Here is a 19,040-nt window from a genome sequence, read left to right on the forward strand (position 1 = left end):
AAGGCCGGGCTCAGAGCGGCTTACAAGCAATAATAAAAACAAGATGAATGATTACAAACTTAAAAACAAAAATAAAATACATTAAAATAATGGAACATTAAAATATTAAAATGTAGCCTCATCGCAGGAGGAGAAGGAAAAGAAAGGGGGGAAAAAGAGAGAGGGAGGGAATCAAATTGGCTCCAAGCCAAAGGCCAGGCGGAACAACTCTGTCTTACAGGCCCTGCGGAAAGAAATCAGATCCTGCAGGGCCCTGGTCTCATGAGGCAGAGCGTTCCACCAGGCTGGAGCCAGAGTTGAAAAGGCCCTGGCTCTGGTTGAAGCCAATCTAACTTCTTTAGGGCCTGGGACCACTAGGGTGTTATTATTTATGGACCTTGAGATCACTTCAATTCTTTAGGCGCCCTCAGGAAAGCTGACCAAGGAAGGGAAAGCTTTTGCTGGAGAGAGAGAGAGAGAGAGAGACGAGGATGATTTTAATACACACATGGTACCCCTTCATTGCATGCTCCGCAGAACATTCAGCTCAGTGGCAACCAGCGGACTCACATTTGAAAATCTGGAACTCTGTATTATTGGGGAGGGAAGCTTCTGTTTATGAGGGGGTTATATTTCCTTTTTTGAACCTCCCCCCTTTTTTAAAGCAACACCATGGTGTTCTCATTGTTTCTAGCCCTCTCTGGGACCTTAGGGTGAAGGACAGCCAATAAATAAATGAATAATCACAATGCTTTTTGGTTAATGTGCTGAGGAATATCTCTGTGTGGTGTCTCTTGAAAAAGAGGAGCATTCTCTGGATTATTCTTCAGATAAGAAGTATAAGAAGGTATCTGAAGAAGTGTGCATGCACACAAAAGCTCATACCAATAACAAACTGAGTTGGTCTCTAAGATGCTACTGGAAGGATTTTTTTTTTATTTTGTTTCGACTACGGCACACCAACACGGCTACCTACCTGTAATCAGAAATCAATGACCCTGTGGGACCCATGTCTATCATTTCCAAGGGGGCTACTCTGAGTAGGACTGGTGTTGGCTGCAACCTAATAAAGATATTTATAAGAACTTAATGGACTTAAAGCCCTTTAAAATTAGAGGCATCTGTCAGCAGTATACAGTCCCCAAATGTGCCCTTTCGCAAAGCCCGGCTTCTGGGGAGGGCGGGATATAAATAAAATTTATTATTATTATTATTATTATTATTATTATTATTATTATTATTATTATTATTATTATTTGCTCCCTAATATCTGATGACAGTTAACTCCCCTACCTCACCCCCCTCAAATCTAGGCAAACCCTCCCACTCTGCTCTCAAGTTGTCCTTCCTCCCAGCACAACACCTTCCTTCCATCTCTCCTCTTCTCCCATCAGCCTTCATGGGCGTAGCCAGGATTTTTTTTGGGGGGGGGAGGCCTTTCGTGGGGGGGGGGGAGGCAGAACCTCAGCTTGCTATCTATTTTTATTGATTTTTGTTGATTTAGGGAGGGCATGTGCCCCTCCCTGCAACCCAGCTTGGCTATGTCCATCAGCCTGCCCAACCTGCCTTCTTCTCCTGCATCTCCCTGCATCATTGCACTCCCGTCTCCATAGCAACCGGCCAGGAAGGAGAAGGTGGCTTGAGCATCACATCACATCCGCAGAGCCACAGAGAAGAGGAAGGGAAAGGAGGGAAGGAGCCCAGGCTGCAAGGATGAAGCAGGTGAGGGGAAGGAGAAATGCCGCAAGCTGCAGGGGGCCGTGGGCAGGAGAGTGTCAAATGGGGAGGGGAGTATTATGGGTTGTTGTTGTTGTCAATGGGCCTACAGGGTGCATAGGTGTGACAGTGAAGCTGCGGGGCCTCAGTCAGTGTGGAAATGTTTGGTGTGAGCCGGCAAGGCTTTTGGTGTGAAAAGGAGGGCAGCCTCATTTGGGAATAACCAGATGTCAAAAAGAAAAACAACTACCAAACTTTTAGAAGACATTTGAAGGCAGCCCTGTTTAGGGAAGCTTTTAATGTTTAATAGGTTATTGTATTTTAGTGTTCTGTTGGAAGCTGCCCAGAGTGGCTGGGGAAACCCAGCCAGATGGGCAGGGTATAAGTAATAAATTACTATTATTATTATAGGCAGTGTACATGACATACATCTGCAGCACCCCCCCTAAGAACCCTGGGAACTGTAGTTTGTTCCAGGTGCTGGGATTCGTAAAACTGCTAGGGGTAAACCACAACTCCCATGATTTATTTATTTTTTGACTGGGTGTGCTTTAAATGAACCGGCTATAAGAAGCCTAAGTTGCCTTTAAATAGTTCTAATTTCCGACGGGAAGACCAGCCCAATTCCAATTTGTGTCGCTTTTGCTGTTGAACACAACAATTTTTTTTTTAAAAAAATCTGCACAGCTTTCTTAGTTGTCTCTTTGCAAAACTACTTACATTGTGAAACAGCTGTTGGGCTGCCTCTTTAAATATTTTAACTTTGGTCACCTCCACTTTGCAGAAGGAACTCAAGGGCCTCCTGGAAATTTAGCTTTGCGCAACTGAAATGGTTTGAAGAGCTCGGTTTCGCTGGCACGACAAACCAATGCTAAAAAAACCCATAAAACTCCTCAGACTTTTTTTTTTGCAGTTCATAAATCTTCCTGTTAATTGTTTGCTCATCCCATACCACATCTCAACCCATTTCCTGTCACTTTCCTAACCACAAGAAGTCTGTGTCTGAACAAAGTGGCAGCCATGCTTCTGAATATCGGTTTGTTGGAAATCACAGTTGGGGGGGGGGAGTGCTTTTGTGCTCACGGGTTTCTCTTGTGAATACCTGGTCAGCCTGTGATAACAGGTTGCGGGACTATATGGGCCATTGGCTTGGCCCACAGGGCTTTTCTTAAATTCTCACGGAAACCATAGGAGAGCAGAGTGCTCTTGAGCTCTGTTCCCGCTTGCGCGTTTCCCATAATACACATCTGGTTGGCAGCTCTGAGAACAGGATATTGGACTTGATGGGTCTTCAGCTTGATCGAGCAAGCTGCTCTTCTATTCTTTTGATTGGTTGAGCTAGGCTAGATGTGGGGAAGCAGTTTATTTAAAAGAATTATACGAGTTGCTAGAAGCCGCAAGAGAGGAGAGTACTTTTGGACTCAAGTCCTGCTTGTGATCTTCCCACTGTTGGCCATTGCGTGCCCACCAACATTTCTCTGATGAAAATAGGGACATCCTATTCAATAATAATACTGTAATAATAATGCAGCAGAAACATCACCTTGCCAACAAAGGTCCATAAACATTTTTGGGGGATAAAAATGTCACGTCTTCACCAAGGATAACTATCCAGACTGGTCCTACATGGGCCAGAAAAAAGCCAGGGAAGTCCCCAAATAGGAGTTTCAACACAGGATGCTGGACCATTCGGGCCACTGGCCTGATGCAGCGGACTCTTCTTATGCCCTTAACCTTTGGCCCTCTGGGTGCTTGTTGTTGTTGTTTAGTTGTTTAGTTGTGTCCGACTCTTCGTGACCCCATGGACCAGAGCACACCAGGCACTTCTGTCTTCCACTGCCTCCCACAGTTTGGTCAAACTCATGCTGGTAGCTTCGAGAACACTATCCAACCATCTTGTCCTCTGTCGTCCCCTTCTCCTTGGGCCCTCCATCTTTCCCAACATAAGGGTCTTTTCCAGGGAGTCTTCTCTTCTCATGAGGTGGCCAAAGTCTTGGAGCCTCAGCTTCAGGATCTGTCCTTCCAGTGAGCACTCAGGGCTGATTTCCTTAAGAATGGATAGGTTTGATCTTCTTGCAGTCCATGGGACTCTCAAGAGTCTCCTCCAGCACCATAATCCAAAACATTAATTCTTTGGCAATCAGCCTTCTTTGTGGTCTAGCTCTCACTTCCATAAATCACTACTGGGAAAACCATGGCTTTAAATATATGGACCTTTGTTGGCAAGGTGATGTCTCTGCTTTTTAAGATACTGTCTAGGTTTGTCATCGCTTTTCTCCCAAGAAGCAGGTGTCTTTTAATTTCGTGGCTGCTGTCACCACCTGCAGTGATCATGGAGCCCAAGAAAGTAAAATCTCTCACTGCCTCCATTTCTTGCCCTTCTATTTGCCAGGAGGTGATGGGACCAGTGGCCGTGATCTTCCTTTTTTTGATGTTGAGCTTCTGCTGAACTACAGTTCCCATCAGCCCCAGCAAGTGTGACCAATGGGATGATGGGAGTTGTGGTTCAGCAATGTCTGGCAGGTCCAGGATTCCTTACTGCATGCCCTAGACTAGAGCAACCGAGCATAGTTGTTCGGGACGATTGTTTGGTCCCCTTCACCTTACTGGCTTCCATTTCCTCCTAAAGTCGCCCACCACCCAACCATTTTAAGCTTCCCGTCTGCTTTGTGCCAAAACACAACGGGGGAATGTTCCAGGGGGCTCACACTGGCTGCGTGCTGCCTTCTTTTAACATTCCTCCCTTTCCCACATTTGGTAAGATAATTCCCCCGTTTGCTGGGAAAAACATTCCTCAGAGATGACATCCCATGCCTGGCTGCACTTTCCCCCAGAACTGGACCTCCTGTGGCCATGCAACTTTCAGATTCATTTCAGCCACTCCCAATGTAATAAATGCCTTTCCTAATTCCCCTGGAGGTTCAGATTTCCAGCTGGAGGCCAAATGAATTCTTTTGGGTGTGAAGTAATTGGCCTTGCTGGTTCTGTTTGTGGATTCCCAGCTACTGAATTACTGGATGTGCGTGAACGGCGCTTGGATGTACAGTGGTACCTCGGGTTACAGACTCTTCAGGTTATAGACGCTTCAGGTTACAGACTCCGCTAACCCAGAAATAGTACCTCGGGTTAAGAAGTTTACCTCAGGATGAGAACAGAAATCGTGAGGCGGCAGCGGGAGGCCCCATTAACTAAAGTGGTACCTCAGGTTAAGAACAGTTTCAGGTTAAGAACGGACCTCCAGAACGAATTAAGTTCTTAACCCGAGGTACCACTGTATTTCTTTTTCACACACTGAACCTGCTTGAGTAAATGCTTTCCTGCAGGCAATTTCATAAGGAGAGCCTGCTGGATCAGGCCAATGGCCCACCAAGTCCAGCACCCTATTTTCACAGTGGCCAACCAGATGCTTGTGGGAAACTAGCAAGCAGAATTGGAGCATGAGAGCATTCTCCTTTCATGTGGTTTCCAGCAATTGGTATTCAGAGGCATGGCAGCCACCAGCTATAGAGACAGGGCAATGCCAATGTAGCCATCGCTAGCCCTTTCATCCATTACTTTCTTTAATTCATAGATATAGATAGATTTTCGGTTTTATACATTTCAATAATTTTACAATCATTTTAACATTTCAAAATTTGACTTCCTTCCCTGTCTTTCTGCGGTTCCTTAAATTTATTTTTAATATTTTCTGCAAATCCAAATTAACTCTTAATTTGCTCATTTATTCATCTGCCTTAAATATATACCCTTATAAAACTGCAGCTTATTACAATAATCCTGCCAATGTTCTTATCCGTTTACAGTTCGTTTTGTAAATATTCAATAAACCATTTCCATTCTTTTATAAAAAGTTTGTTATCTTGTTTTCGTATTTTTCCGGTAAGTTTCGCCACTTCTGTGTATTTGCCATAATTTTTTGCATCCACAGGGATTTCTCTTCTTTCCATTTTTGGGCAAGTAACATTCTTGCCACTGTAGTCGCATACGCGAATAAATTTCAATACAGTTTGGGTAGTTCTGTCCCTATAATTCCTTAAAGGAAAGCTTCTGGGTGGCTTCTTGTTTTTACAGACATTATTTTAAACATATTTTTCAATTCATTCTATGTCATTTAATTCTTTTTGAAGCCATCTAGATTGGCGGCTATCACTGCCTTCTGTGGGGATGAATCTCATCCCCCTTCCTGATTCAATTGATTCTGTACGGTGGACTTCTGGTCTTTGGGGAAAGAGGCTCATGCATGACATCAACAGCGAAGGAAGGAAGGAATTTCCACTGCATCCACTTTGGTCAGTACTTTTTATAAAATGCATATGTGCTCGTGTGTCTTTTCCAGACTTTAGCAGACGACACTGAAGACGTGTCTCTTGACTTCGGAAACGAAGAGGAGTTGGCCTTAAGGAAAGCAAAAATCAGGTAAATGAAGTAAATTGATTTTATTATTTACATACGCTCCAACATTTCTCTGATCAAAATAGGGACGTCCCATTCCACAATGATAATTTTACTATTTATACCCCACACATCTTATTGGGTTGTCCAAGCCACTCTGGGCAGCTTCCAGCATATATAAAAACATAATAAAACATTAAACATTTAAAAAACCCTTCCTTATACAGTGGTACCTCAGGTTACATACGCTTCAGGTTACAGACTCCGCTAACCCAGAAATAGAACCTCAGGTTAAGAACTTTGCTTCAGGATGAGAACAGAAATCGTGCTCCGGCAGCATGACGGCAGCAGGATGCCCCATTAGCTAAAGTGGTACATCAGGTTAAGAACAGTTTCAGGTTAAGAACGGACCTCCAGAACGAATTAAGTACTTAACCTGAGGTACCACTATACATGATTGCCTTCAGATGGCTCAGGGGTCAGATAACTCAACACCCTCCAACATTTCTCCAATGGAATTGGGGACATCCTAAGGAAAAGCGGGACATTCCAGGATCAAATCAGAAACCGGGACTGCTTCTATAAATCAGGGGTGTCCCTGCTCATCCCGTCGCGGGGATTCGAACTGCCGACCTTCCGATCAGCAAGCCCAAGAGGCTCAGTGGTTTAGACCACAACGCCACCCATGTCCCTAATCCTGTTGCTGTAGCAGCCCTCAAAAGGAGTACAGGGGAGACGCCTGTCTAAAGTCAATGGGCAGGGAGTTCCAGAAGGTAGGAGCTGCCACACTTAAACAATTGCTTTCAAGTGTGGAACAAATAGAGCTGCCAGGATTTTGGTTGTTGCTTTTTTTGCAAAGTTTTTGAGCTTTTTTAGTTTGGCCCAAAGTTGTTGAGCCGTTTTTGGCAAGATCCAAACAGCAGCAACAGCAGCAGCAGCAACAGAAAGAAGTTTTTGGGCTATTTTTAGGGAAATTTGCCAAAATCTACACTTTCTGCTCCCCACCCAGCCTCAGTCCATTTTATTATTATTTTTTTGAAATCATTTTTATTTGATTTTACAAATACAATTTTATAACAGTCCCAATGCGTATCCATTTACAGATGTTACTCTGAATCACAATACTTCCCTCCCATCCCCTTAATGGGCCCTTGTGTCAGCATTTTAAACCGCCTATTATTCCGTAGTCTATATTTTATATCAATCCATATTAGCCATAACATTTGTTACGTTACAAGTGAGATTTTTGAAGGGCGATTTAAGAAAATCAGCGGTTTTGCATATGCACTTGACCCTGGGCAGAGGATTGTATGACACACCTAACAAAAAATATCTGGAGAAATTTTTCTACCCTCAGTGACATCAATATGATTTGATACCTGTTGTCTGGTTTGGACAGGCGCATAATGCTTAATACAGCTAAATTAACCAGGGAGCTAAATTCACCAGGGAGCTTTCCCAACCTAGACAAGGCCAAGTGGTCACCCTCAAAATTTAAGATTCTATGTTTTTATGTGGTTTTTTAAATGCATGCTTTATTTATTACATAGGCCAAGCCTTTTATTTCCAAGTGCAATTGTTATGTATATTTTCTACTTATATGATTCTGTTTGGCTACAACCAGCATTCGGTTGCCTTGTTAGTGAAATTTGAATCTGGAGATGGGAGGCTGTGGAAAAGATGGCTCTGTCCCCTGGAACACACCAACTTCTCAAGTCTCGAAGAGTCTCACAACGGTGGAACTGGGGAGACTCTGCCCTAAATGAACTATAAGAACTTCAGAAAAGATGCTCCATTTTTGAAACCTCGGCTGCACCTTTCAATGTACATAGAAAGCTGAGAAGTTTGGGACTTTTCTGTTGTGTTGTTGTTAAACCACAGCTGCTAATACGACTCCACATGCAAGTTCATTTTTTACCATATTCCACAAAGGGGAACCCCAGGCTTCTGTTAAAATCAACACCAGACAAAACATACAGATCTATGAGGAAATGAGAGACCCATTGCTTCTGTCTCTTTTCAGCGAAAGGATCTCAAGCGTGGCTGCTGCAAGTTGTCTGCAAGTAGAGTTTTTTAATGTTTCCATCATCATTTTTATTTTTTTGAAATTATATTCCAATTCCTGTTTAAGAACAAACTTGAGCAGCTAGCCCAAAGAGCCCATAAATGCAATAGATGTGGTTCGAATGACTAAGATGGAACCAATATGTACCGTATTTTTCGCTCCATAAGATACACCTGACCATAAGACGCACCTAGTTTTTAGAGGAGGAAAACATGGAAAAAATATTTTGAATCAAATGTTGTACTAAACTATTTAAAGCAGCAAAGTGGGCAACTCCTGTCTTCCCTCCCTCCTCTATGGCTCGCTTTCAAGCAGCAAAGCGGACAGGAGCTGCTTACACGTAACTCCTCCACGCAGCATTCGCTTCATAAGATGCACAGACATTTCCTCTTACTTTTTAGGAGGAAAAAATTGTGTCTTATGGAGTGAAAAATATGGTAATTCACTGGAAAGGTGCATTTAAAAGGTTTTGCGCCTATACTTTCCATGCTTTACTTTGCTGCATATTTTGTGATTTTAACTGTCTGCTGGGATTCTCTCACCAGAGAGTACTTGCCCCAAACTTGGGTCTTGACTTCTGGGATGCAACACAAAACAGTTTAGCATATGTTCCGGATCGTTCTCTCCTAGGCACCCTCTGGCCACCTTCTTCCACCTCTTTTTCCGAGTGAGTGCCATCGTGGCCTACCTAGTCTGCGACTGGTTCAGCAAAAGTTTCATTGCCTGTTTCGTCCTCATTCTCCTCCTCCTGTCCTTCGACTTCTGGTCTGTGAAGGTAAGGACGCTCTGGGCATCTCACAACTCTAACATTATGCCACATTGCGCCATTTTGTCTTTCATCCAATGGCGTGAAACAGTCTGCCATCTCCCCTCCCCTTAGTCTCAGTGTTGCCCTTGTAATGCTCTGCAGGGAGAAGGAGGATAGGGACAAAACCAGGCTCCATTGGCACCGTCAGGCGCCACCTACTGTTAGTCCTCCTGCGTTGTTCCCTAGCAGTCCCAATGGGCACCATTCAACACTGCCTTCGTCGTGGCATAAGTACATAAGAAGAGCCCTGAAGCTGGATCAGGCCAGTGGCCCAGTTAGCCTGGCATCCTGATCCAAAAATACAGATCTCTCTATGAAAATGGTGTACCAGTGGTATTTAACTCCTAGTAAGTTAGCAAAAATGCAGGTACAAATACCTGCTGGAAATGTAAAGAAAAAGAAGGCACCTTTTACCATATGTGGTGGCTGTGTAAGGTAATAAAAGCATTCTAGGAAATGATATATAATGAACTGAAAAAAATGTTTAAAATAACTTTTATTTAAAAAAAACCAGAAGCTCAGGAACCTAGAAGACAAAACCTTCAGGAAAGAATGGGAAACATTTTTCATTTATTTAGGAGACCACTACAAGCAGATGAAAACAAACACTGCGGGCAATATGGACAGATACAAAATACAGATTATGAAATAATATGCAGTTGAAAAAGTTGACAATAGGACCCGCGGAGGGGATGGGGAGATGTCTGGAGATTCCGGGAAATCTCTAAATATGGATATGTATTTGATATTGTTGCAACTTTACACTTGTGAAATCAAATAAAAATGATTATTAAAAAACCAAAAATACAGACCTCTCTAGCTGGCTGGTTTTCACCCTCTCATTTAGAACGTCACTGGAAGGCTGCTGGTCGGTTTGCGATGGTGGAACCAGATTGATGAGGACGGGAAGAGCCACTGGGTGTACGAAGCGAAAAAGGTATTCCTTTACTTTGTCTTTTGCAGAGCATAGAAGGGCCCTTGCTGGTGGACCATGTGTTGCAGCGGGCAATAGCTCAGTTGGTAGATTCTGAGACTCTTAATCTCCCAGGGTTGGGGCTTCGAGCCTCACGTTGGGCCAAAGATTCCTGCACTGCAGAGAGTTGGACAGGATGACCCCCATGGAGCCAGTGTGGTGTAGTGGTTAAAAGCGGTAGACTTGTAATCTGGTGAACCGGGTTTGCTTCCCCGTTCCTCCACATGCAGCTGCTGGGTGACCTTGGGCTAGTCACACTTCTCTGAAGTCTCTCAGCCCCACTCACCTCACAGAGTGTTTGTTGTGGGGGAGGAAGGGAAAAGGAGAATGTTTGAGACTCCTTTGGGTAGTGATAAAGCAGGATATCAAATCCAAACTACTACTACTACTCTTCTTCTTCTTCTTCTTCTTCTTCTTCTTCTTCTTCTTCTTCTTTTTCTTCTTCTTCTTCTTCTTCTTCTTCTTCTTCTTCTTCTTCCTCTTCCTCTTCCTCTTCTTCATGGTCCTTTCCAAGTCTATGATTCTATTATTCTAAGTGGTTCCCTAACTTTTTTCAGACCCCACCCAATTCCATAAACACATCAGCAGTGCCCCCCACACCCTATTAAAAAGCATAATTCAGAATATAGTTGTACTTTGGTTTTCGAACAGAATGCATTCCGAATGCGCAGGCGCACCGGAAACAATTGCGGAAGCCGCATCGGATGTTCGGCTTCCCCCAAAAACATTCAAATACTGGAACACTCACTCCTGGGTTTCAATCGTTCGGGAGCCAAAACGTACAAGTCCCAAGGTGTTCAACAGCCAAGGTACGACTGTAGTGGCTCACACAACCCCCTAAGGAAGATAATAACACAGCAGAATTCAAAACAGAAGCAATTAAGTGTACATTTATTCACAATCTAATTGAGACCATTTAGTTTAGTTAATTTGACAAAATTGATGGACATGACCCAGTGAGACCAGCCTTTCAAAATCTGATGGTACCCTGGTTCTCGAATGGCTTAGTTGACGAACAAATCAGCTCCTGAACACCAAAAACCCAGAGGTGAGTGTTCTGGTTTTTGAACGTTCCTGGAAGCTGAACGTCCAACTCAGCTTTCGCTTGAGTGAAGGAAGCTCAGCAGCCAATCAGAAGCCGCGCCTTGGTTTCTGAACAGTTTTGAGAGTTGCACGGACTCCCGGAATGGATTAAGTTTGAGAACCAAGGTTCTATTGTAATCCTAGCTAATGCCAAGCATCCCAGGGGGAGTTACTCACCACTTTGGGAACCACTAGTCTAACATACATGGGACGCGGGTGGCACTGTGGGTTAAAGCCTCAGCGCCTAGGACTTGCCGATCAAAAGGTCGGCGGTTCGAATCCCCACGGCGGGGTGCGCTCCCGCTGTTCGGTCCCAGCGCCTGCCAACCTAGCAGTTCGAAAGCACCTCCGGGTGCAAGTAGATAAATAGGGACCGCTTACCAGCGGGAAGGTAAACGGCGTTCCGTGTGCTGCGCTGGCTCGCCAGATGCAGCTTGTCATGCTGGCCACGTGACCCGGAAGTGTCTGCGGACAGCGCTGGCTCCCGGCCTATAGAGTGAGATGAGCGCACAACCCTAGAGTCTGGCAAGACTGGCCCGTACGGGCAGGGGTACCTTTACCTTTACCTTTAGTCTTACAGGGAAAGCGCAGGAAGAGGTTTGTAATGTCAAGAATGGGGAGGGGGGAAGTGGATGGAGATAATTTTTTTTCTCCCCCCCCTACAATATTATTGCTCGGAGTCCTCCAATAGATGGCAGACAGAAGAAAGGACTTCGTCAAATAATATGCAATTAAGTTTTTGGCTACACTACTGTTGGATGCACACAAGCCACCCGAAATGAGGGAAACAAAGCAACAGTTGTTTCATTTAGGCCTGGAATTTTTATGCCATCTTATGTGTATAGCAAGGGCGGTCCACATAATGATAATTTTATAATAAATTTATTATTTATATGCCACCCATCTGACTGGACTGGGTTGCCCCAGCCGCTCCCAACAAAATATTAACATTTAATATTAAAATATTAAAAACACAATAAAACATCAACCATTAAAAACTTCCCTGATCAGGGCTGCCATTAGATGTTTTCTAAATGCCAAATATGCTCAACAACTTTTGGGGTGTCCTGGTTTTTGCTTTTTGAAAAATGGCAACCCTACCCTCTTACACATTTGGTGATAGAGGCCATTTCCTCCAAACCACACTCATCTGTCCCACACCTGATGGCAAGTGATTCCAGATGTGGGGGGGGGGTCTGGAAATCTATTGCAGTTTTTCCTTTAAAATACTGCTTAGTGTTGGGTTTTTTTTTAAAAGACCTAAAGCCATGTGCAAATGAAAGTAACGTCTATCAAAATGAAAAATGAGCATAGAATGCAATTCCACAGTGACCGTTACAATGATGTGGCCAATATTTCTTGAGTAAACAAAAAAAAGGCCTATTTTTTAAATGCATGGGATCAACATATCCACCAAACGATACCAAATTTTAAGGAAGTTTATTGCCGATAATGAGGAAATGAATCTGTTTTCCTAGAATCAGATTATATATGGCAGAAGTTCCCATTTCTGTTTAATTCTGCGTCATTTTCACAGAGGTTTCAGCTGATGGCAACACACCCTTCTCTTCCCCCCCCTTTCCTCCTCCATAGGTCCCGTCAACCGTAGCTGCCCCCACCGAAGTCGAAGCCCGGATATTCTGGCTGGGCCTGATTATCTGCCCGGTCATCTGGACGCTTTTCTTCTTCAGCACCTTGTTTTCCTTGAAGCTGAAATGGCTGGTAAGGGGTTGGACAAAAGTTTGCAAGAGCCCAGGGGGCAGAAGTGGGGCATGGAGGGAGAGGAAGACCTGTTGAAAAGGCAGAAGTCCTTGTACCAATGGGACATCTTTGTTGGATACAAGCCTATACAGATGCGATAAATAATATTAGCTATAGCTCTTTACACCCCAGATCATAGCACAGGGGTCAGCAAACTTTTTCAGCAGGAGGCTGGTCCACTGTCCTTCAGACCTAGTGGGGGGCCAAACTATATTTTTTTTTGGGGGGGGAATGAACGAATTCCTATGTCCCACAAATAACCCAGAGATGCATTTTAAATAAAAGCACACATTCTACTCATGTAAAAACACCAGGCAGGCACCACAAAGAACCCAGAGATGCTTTTAAATAAAAGGACACATTCTACTCATGTAGAAACAGCAAACAGGCCCCACAAATAACCCAGAGATGCTTTTAAATAAAAGGACACATTCTACTCATGTAAAAACACGCTGATTCCTGGACGGTCCATGGGCCAGATTGAGAAGGTGATTGGGCCGGATCTGGCCCCCGGGCCTTAGTTTGCCAACCCATGTCATGGCACATGAAAGAACAGTCATAACTCACCACCCAGCTTCTGATGGAAAAACTTGCGGATCTACATTAAGGGAAAAAAGCAATAGAGTCACAGAAGTCTCTTCAATCTAGGAAGGTAGCCAAGGTTAGGGGTGGAGAAAAAAATTGACTCGGTACACAATTAAAGACAATTTATCAAATTTGCACTGACCTAGAACACAGCTGAAATTTGTGCCTATCTGAATTTTGCAATGCACTTGTCCAACTAACATTTACAAGAAGGCATTGATATTAGGGGAAAGCATGCATGAAGAGGAAGATATTCATGAATATTATAGATATGATTCTGTGAACCACCCTGAGATCTTATGATGAAGGGCAGTATATAAGTCTAATTAATAATAATAATAATAATAATAATAATAATAATAATAATAATAACAACACAGAGAAAAATGCTTTGCGTTAGGGGAAATTGCTTGCAAAAATGGGTGCATTCGTCAAAACTGCATTTGAGTTTGTTAGGAGAAATTCACGACAAAATGCTGCTGGAATTTTCACAAGGATTTCATATACTTTTGCAAATTTCTGCAAAACGTGGAGAACTGAATTTCATATTGGAAAACGGGAAAACTGAGAGAGCCGAAATTGACTGATCTATCCATCCCTAGTCAAGATGGATAAGTAACTCCCAACAGAATATCCGAGAAGATAATTTGTTTTTTGCATTTCTAGCCCACCTTTTCCTCCAAGGAGTGGTGTACCTACGATACGATACGATACAATACGATATCTTTATTGTCATTGTCCCTTGCGGAACAATGAAATTGAAAAACTACATAAAACTACATAAAAACTACATAAAACTACCACAAAACTACATAAAGCTACATAAAAACTCCATAAAACATTCTAAAACCCCTAAAAAACTCTAAAACCCATTTTAAAATACACTATACTACAGGTGGCGCTGTGGGTTAAAGCCTCAGCGCCTAGGACTTGCCGATCGAAAGGTCGGCGGTTCGAATCCCTGCGGCGGGGTGCGCTCCCGCTGCTCGGTCCCAGCGCCTGCCAACCTAGCAGTTCGAAAGCACCTCTGGGTGCAAGTAGATAAATAGGGACCGCTTACCAGCGGGAAGGTAAACGGCGTTTCCGTGTGTAGCTCTGGCTCGCCAGAGCAGCGATGTCACGCTGGCCACGTGACCCGGAAGTGTCTCCGGACAGCGCTGGCCCCTGGCCTCTTGAGTGAGATGGGCGCACAACCCCAGAGTCTGTCAAGACTGGCCCGTACGGGCAGGGGTACCTTTACCTTTACCTTATACTACAGAGACCCTTTATGCTGCGTTTAGAACCAGAATTGCATTAGCGTAGAAACTGTTTTTCAGGCGGATAGTCCTGGCCTTTATAACCTTGTACCTTATTCCAGAAGGCAGAAGCTGAAAGAGATCATTTCCGGGGTGCGTACTATCATGTGCTATCTCTGCCACTTTCTTATGGCACCTGGCAGCATAGATTTGGTCTAAGGTGGGAAGAATGCACCCAATAATTCTCTCTGGAGTCTTTACAACCCTGGATAGCATTGTTTTTTCCCTGGCCGTGCAGCTCCCAAACCACACGCACAGACCATAAGTTAGTACGCTCTCCACAGTGCAATGGTAGAATGCCATCAACAGGTCCTTTGAGAGATTGTTTTTCCGGAGGATTCTCAGAAAATATAACCTCTGCTGTGCTCTCTTCATCAGATCTTTACTGTTCTCTCCCCAGGTTAGGTTGTCTCTCAACTCCATTCCCAGAAATCGAAACACTGAGACCTGTTCCACGCACTTCCCCTCAATAATAAGTGGCTGAATATTCAATTTACATTTCCTAAAGTCCACAATGATCTCTTTTGTTTTCTTTAAGTTAAGCAGTAAGTTGTTTTTCCTGCACCACTCCCCCAACTGCTCAACTTCCTTCCTCTAGGCCGTCTCCCCCTCTCCAGCCATAATTAAACCAACCACCGTTGTATCATCTGCGAACTTGATGATCTTATTACTGGCGTATTTGGGGGCGCAGTCAGCTGTATAGAGCGTGTATAAAAGTGGGCTCAACACGCACCCCTGCGGCGTCCCCGTATTCGTGATGAGATCCGCAGAGATCTTCTTCTTCTTCTTCTTCTTCTTCTTCTTCTTCTTCTTCTTCTTCTTCTTAAGTGCACACTCAGTGGTGCATTCTGTGCACTGCCAACACACTTGCTGGTAAACGTCCCAACCTGCTTCTGTTTGCTGTTTGTTGCAGGCTCTCGTGATAGCTGGCATCTGCCTCCAAGCTGCCAACCTCTACGGCTACGTCCACTGCAAATTAGGAGGCTCGCAAACCATCCACAAAGTCACCTCGAGATTCCCGGCACAACAGATGTTCCAGAGGGTGAGTTAGCGCTGGCTGTTTAGCCAGCCTTGAGTCAAGGTGAGGGACGGCTGGTCCACGTCCAACACCACAAAGGAATGGAAATGCAGATTGTAATTTTGATATGTCAAGGTTAAATAGACGGACAACATTGCTGTGGGTTGGTGGGGTGGAGTTTGCATGATGCCTCAAGTCCCTTCCAATTCTTGGGCTCCTGTACCCAGTGAGGGTTAGCATCTAAGAGAGGAGGTTGCCGATTTGGTCAGACAAGTTTCTTTGCAAGTCAATGACCTTAGCTAGCCGCTTAAGTCTCCTTAAGGGATGCGGGTGGCACTGTGGTCTAAACCACTGGGCCTCTTGGGCTTGCTGATCAGAAGGTCGGCGGTTCAAATCCCTGCGACGGAGTGAGCTCCCGTTGCTCGTTCCCAGCTCCTGCCAACCTAGCAGTTCAAAAGCATGCCAAAAAGCAAGTAGTTAAATAGGTACTGCTCCGGCGGGAAGGTAAACGGCGTTTCCATGCGCTGCTCTGGTTTCGCCAGAAGCAGTTTAGTCATGCTGGCCACATGACCTGGAAAAACTGGCTGCGGACAAATGCCAGCTCCCTCGGCCTTTAAAGCAAGATGAGTGCTGCAACCCCAGAGTCGTCTGTGACTAGACTTAACTGTCAGGGTTCCTTTACATTTATGTGTCCTCACCAGCATCCGAAAAGATATGAATAGAAGAATAGAATAGAATAGAATAGAATAGAATAGAATAGAATAGAATAGAATAGAATAGAATAGAATAGATGTAGCATTCCTTCTAAAAAGGCCCAGGGTGGAAGAGGGCAGTCTCTCTCTCTACTTTTCTCGATCAATACAGCCTGAACACAAAGGGATTGTCAGGGAACTGCCATCGGAGCCAGAGGGAGAGGGAGGGCTCCAGAGGGATTACGGAGAGCGTCGCAGGAGGGAGAGAAGCAGCCCATCTTTTGGGGAGGGAAATCAGCGTAGCACCAGTGGAGAAGGGGGGCAGATGGGGGAATCGGCGAGGTGGCTCCATGACTCCTCGCCGGAGACCAGCGGGGAGAGCACGGGTCCTCCACTGCCCACACCCTCCCTGCGCAGAAGGCTTCTGCGCAGGGAGAGTAGGCGGAGACTAGGCGTCAAAAGTGCTTCTTTGCTGGAAGAAGTTCAAGAAACGCCCACTGACGGATCCTGCCAGCGACTGAGACAGCCACGGGTGAGTGGCTGTCCGGACAGAATAGGGTTCACCCAGGTAACTCAGCCAGGTGTGGCAACGACTTACGCACGAGCAACCCCTAGAACCATTACAGGGATATACCATCATACCTTGGATCCTGAACACCTTGCAAGTCGAACGTTTTGGCTCCCAAACGCCGGAAACCCAGAAGTGAGTGTTCCTGTTTGCGAACGTTCTTTGGAACCCGAACGTCCGACGGGGCTTCCACGGCTTCCAATTGGCCGCAGGACCTTCTTGCAGCCAATTAGAAGCCGTGCTTTGGTTTCCGAATGTTTCGGAAGTCGGGCGGACTTCCAGAAGGGATTCCGTTTGACTTCCAAGGTGTGACTGTATAGTCAAGACCAACAAGCAAGGCTGGATAGAAGAGGAAAAGCAGTAGCTGCTGCGTTCTTCAGTTTTGCAGGGATTGAGAACGACTAGTTGATGCAATCTAACAGAGACTTCTGAAGGGGGCTTGGACAAAGATGCAAGAGATTTTATGTATGTTGCAGGATATGCCAGAGGATTTTCAGAAGACCGTCCTGAAGGGCATAGGGACACGAAACCATTAGAGCAGAAGGAAGTGTGGAAAACTGATTACCGGTAGGAACAATTTGATAGCATTGTTCTGGTGCTAAATGAAGACCATAAGCTTATTGTGTGAAAAGCCCAAATGCAACACCATCTCCCACCACCTCCTATCTGTTGCACTCAGCGGCACCAGCCACCCACCGAGTCCCTGTCGCCTCCCCTTTTTTGCAAGCTATTCTCGTCTCTTCCTCTATTAGAGATTCTGGTATTCCCCTCTGTCCAACTCATCCCTAGCACAAAAGTTGGCAACTTTGGTCGCGGAGGAGGAACTGAAACAAACCCCTTCCACCCATCCGCACAACCAACCTCGGGAGCCATCAGTCAAGGCTCGTCTGCCCCATGGGCTCTGCCAATTCCAAAGGGCACTGTTGACCCACACTTTCAACAGACCTCCTAAGCAGAGCCAGAGCATCGTATAGGGTAGGGGTCAGCAAACTTTTTCAGCAGGGGGCTGGTCCACTGTCTCTCAGACCTTGGCGAGGGGGTGGCTAGACTGTCTGCAGGTCGGATTTAGAAGACGATTGGGCCTGATCCGGCCCCCAGACATTAGTTTGCCTACTCACGGTCCAATTCAGATTTCATTTCCTAGTCAGTCATGTTCCTCCTGGCCATTTTATTTCTTCAAAGAACTGGCAGTGTGGGAGCCCACTGCTGTTTTTTGACAGGGCAGCGGTCCACAAACAAGTGTATGCACTTTGGCACAACCTCTTTCTTGTGCTTGGGGGGAGAGATAGTTGGGAGCACTAACTAGTTATCCAATCGGCAAGGTTTCCTGCCTGGAACCTTGGGGAGCCCCTGGCAGTTAAACAAAGTGGCCCAATGGTATCAATCTGTGAGAGGCAACTTTCCTCTTTCCTTGAACCCTTTCTTCAGAATCCATGAGGACTAGAATATTTAATTCTAGAGGCGGATGTCAGAGGTAGAGCATACGTTGCATAAATCCCTGGCATTTCGAGGCACGACTAGGAGAGACTTATCTTCCATCCTGAAAAGCTGCTTCTGGTCCATGCAGTTTGAAGGACTGTTGGTCTGACTCTGTACAATTCCCTGTGTTCCTGGGAACTAGTAGACATGGAGGGGGCAGACTTTGCTCATGGGCCTGGGGTTCCCTACTCTTTAATGTGGCAGTGTTCCAGTTCACAGCCAGACTAAGAAACAATGCAGCTAGTCCACAGCACAGAACCCCGCTAAACAAACACTTACGCGTTTGCTATTTAAATTATAACTCTTAAATGTATTCTGATCTTCCAGATCCTTCACGAAGAAAGACTGGCAGTCAAGAGAACCTGCGGTCTAAATATGGATCATCCCCCAAGAACTTTATTCATCAGCAATTACTGAAAACAAAACTAAGGAGACTGAAGCAGAACACAGAAATGATTGTGAGAAACTCTCCTTAAAGAGAGAGATGTACGTTTCTAAATAAAAGAACTTTCTACCGAAATATGTGTGTTTTAATTTTAGTTTAGCTTATTTTAAATAGTAGTTTAAAAACGGGTTTTTTACCAATAACTTTATTGTTTTATGTTCTTTGTAAATGGCTTTCGAGG

General features: G+C 44.9%; 2 protein-coding genes across 2 annotated transcripts in view; both read left to right on the plus strand.

Moving 5' to 3' along the window:
- The window catches only part of LOC310831093 (myosin-11), a 1,553,087-nt gene that overhangs the window by 443,653 nt on the left and 1,090,394 nt on the right, over positions 1-19,040 (plus strand). The gene's annotated exons all lie outside the window — the stretch shown is intronic.
- TVP23A (trans-golgi network vesicle protein 23 homolog A) lies at positions 1,316-18,934 on the plus strand. Its single transcript, XM_083711861.1, has 8 exons — positions 1,316-1,701; positions 6,032-6,111; positions 8,783-8,927; positions 9,808-9,897; positions 12,610-12,738; positions 15,571-15,699; positions 17,412-17,502; positions 18,742-18,934. Exons 1-7 carry the CDS (start codon positions 1,693-1,695, stop codon positions 17,469-17,471), a joined length of 642 nt encoding a protein of 213 aa, XP_083567987.1. The 5' UTR covers positions 1,316-1,692; the 3' UTR covers positions 17,472-17,502; positions 18,742-18,934.

Source organism: Podarcis gaigeae, assembly GCF_964106915.1.
Source record: "Podarcis gaigeae genome assembly, chromosome: 14".
Classification (NCBI taxonomy): domain Eukaryota; kingdom Metazoa; phylum Chordata; class Lepidosauria; order Squamata; family Lacertidae; genus Podarcis; species Podarcis gaigeae.

What these genes read in the sequence shown, in the direction of transcription:
- TVP23A (XM_083711861.1), top strand. An exon ending in TTAAGGAAAGCAAAAATCAG is followed by an intron (nt 6,112 to 8,782) that starts GTAAATGAAGTA and finishes GTTCTCTCCTAG; the next exon opens with GCACCCTCTGGCCACCTTCT. An exon ending in CCTTGAAGCTGAAATGGCTG is followed by an intron (nt 12,739 to 15,570) that starts GTAAGGGGTTGG and finishes TGTTTGTTGCAG; the next exon opens with GCTCTCGTGATAGCTGGCAT.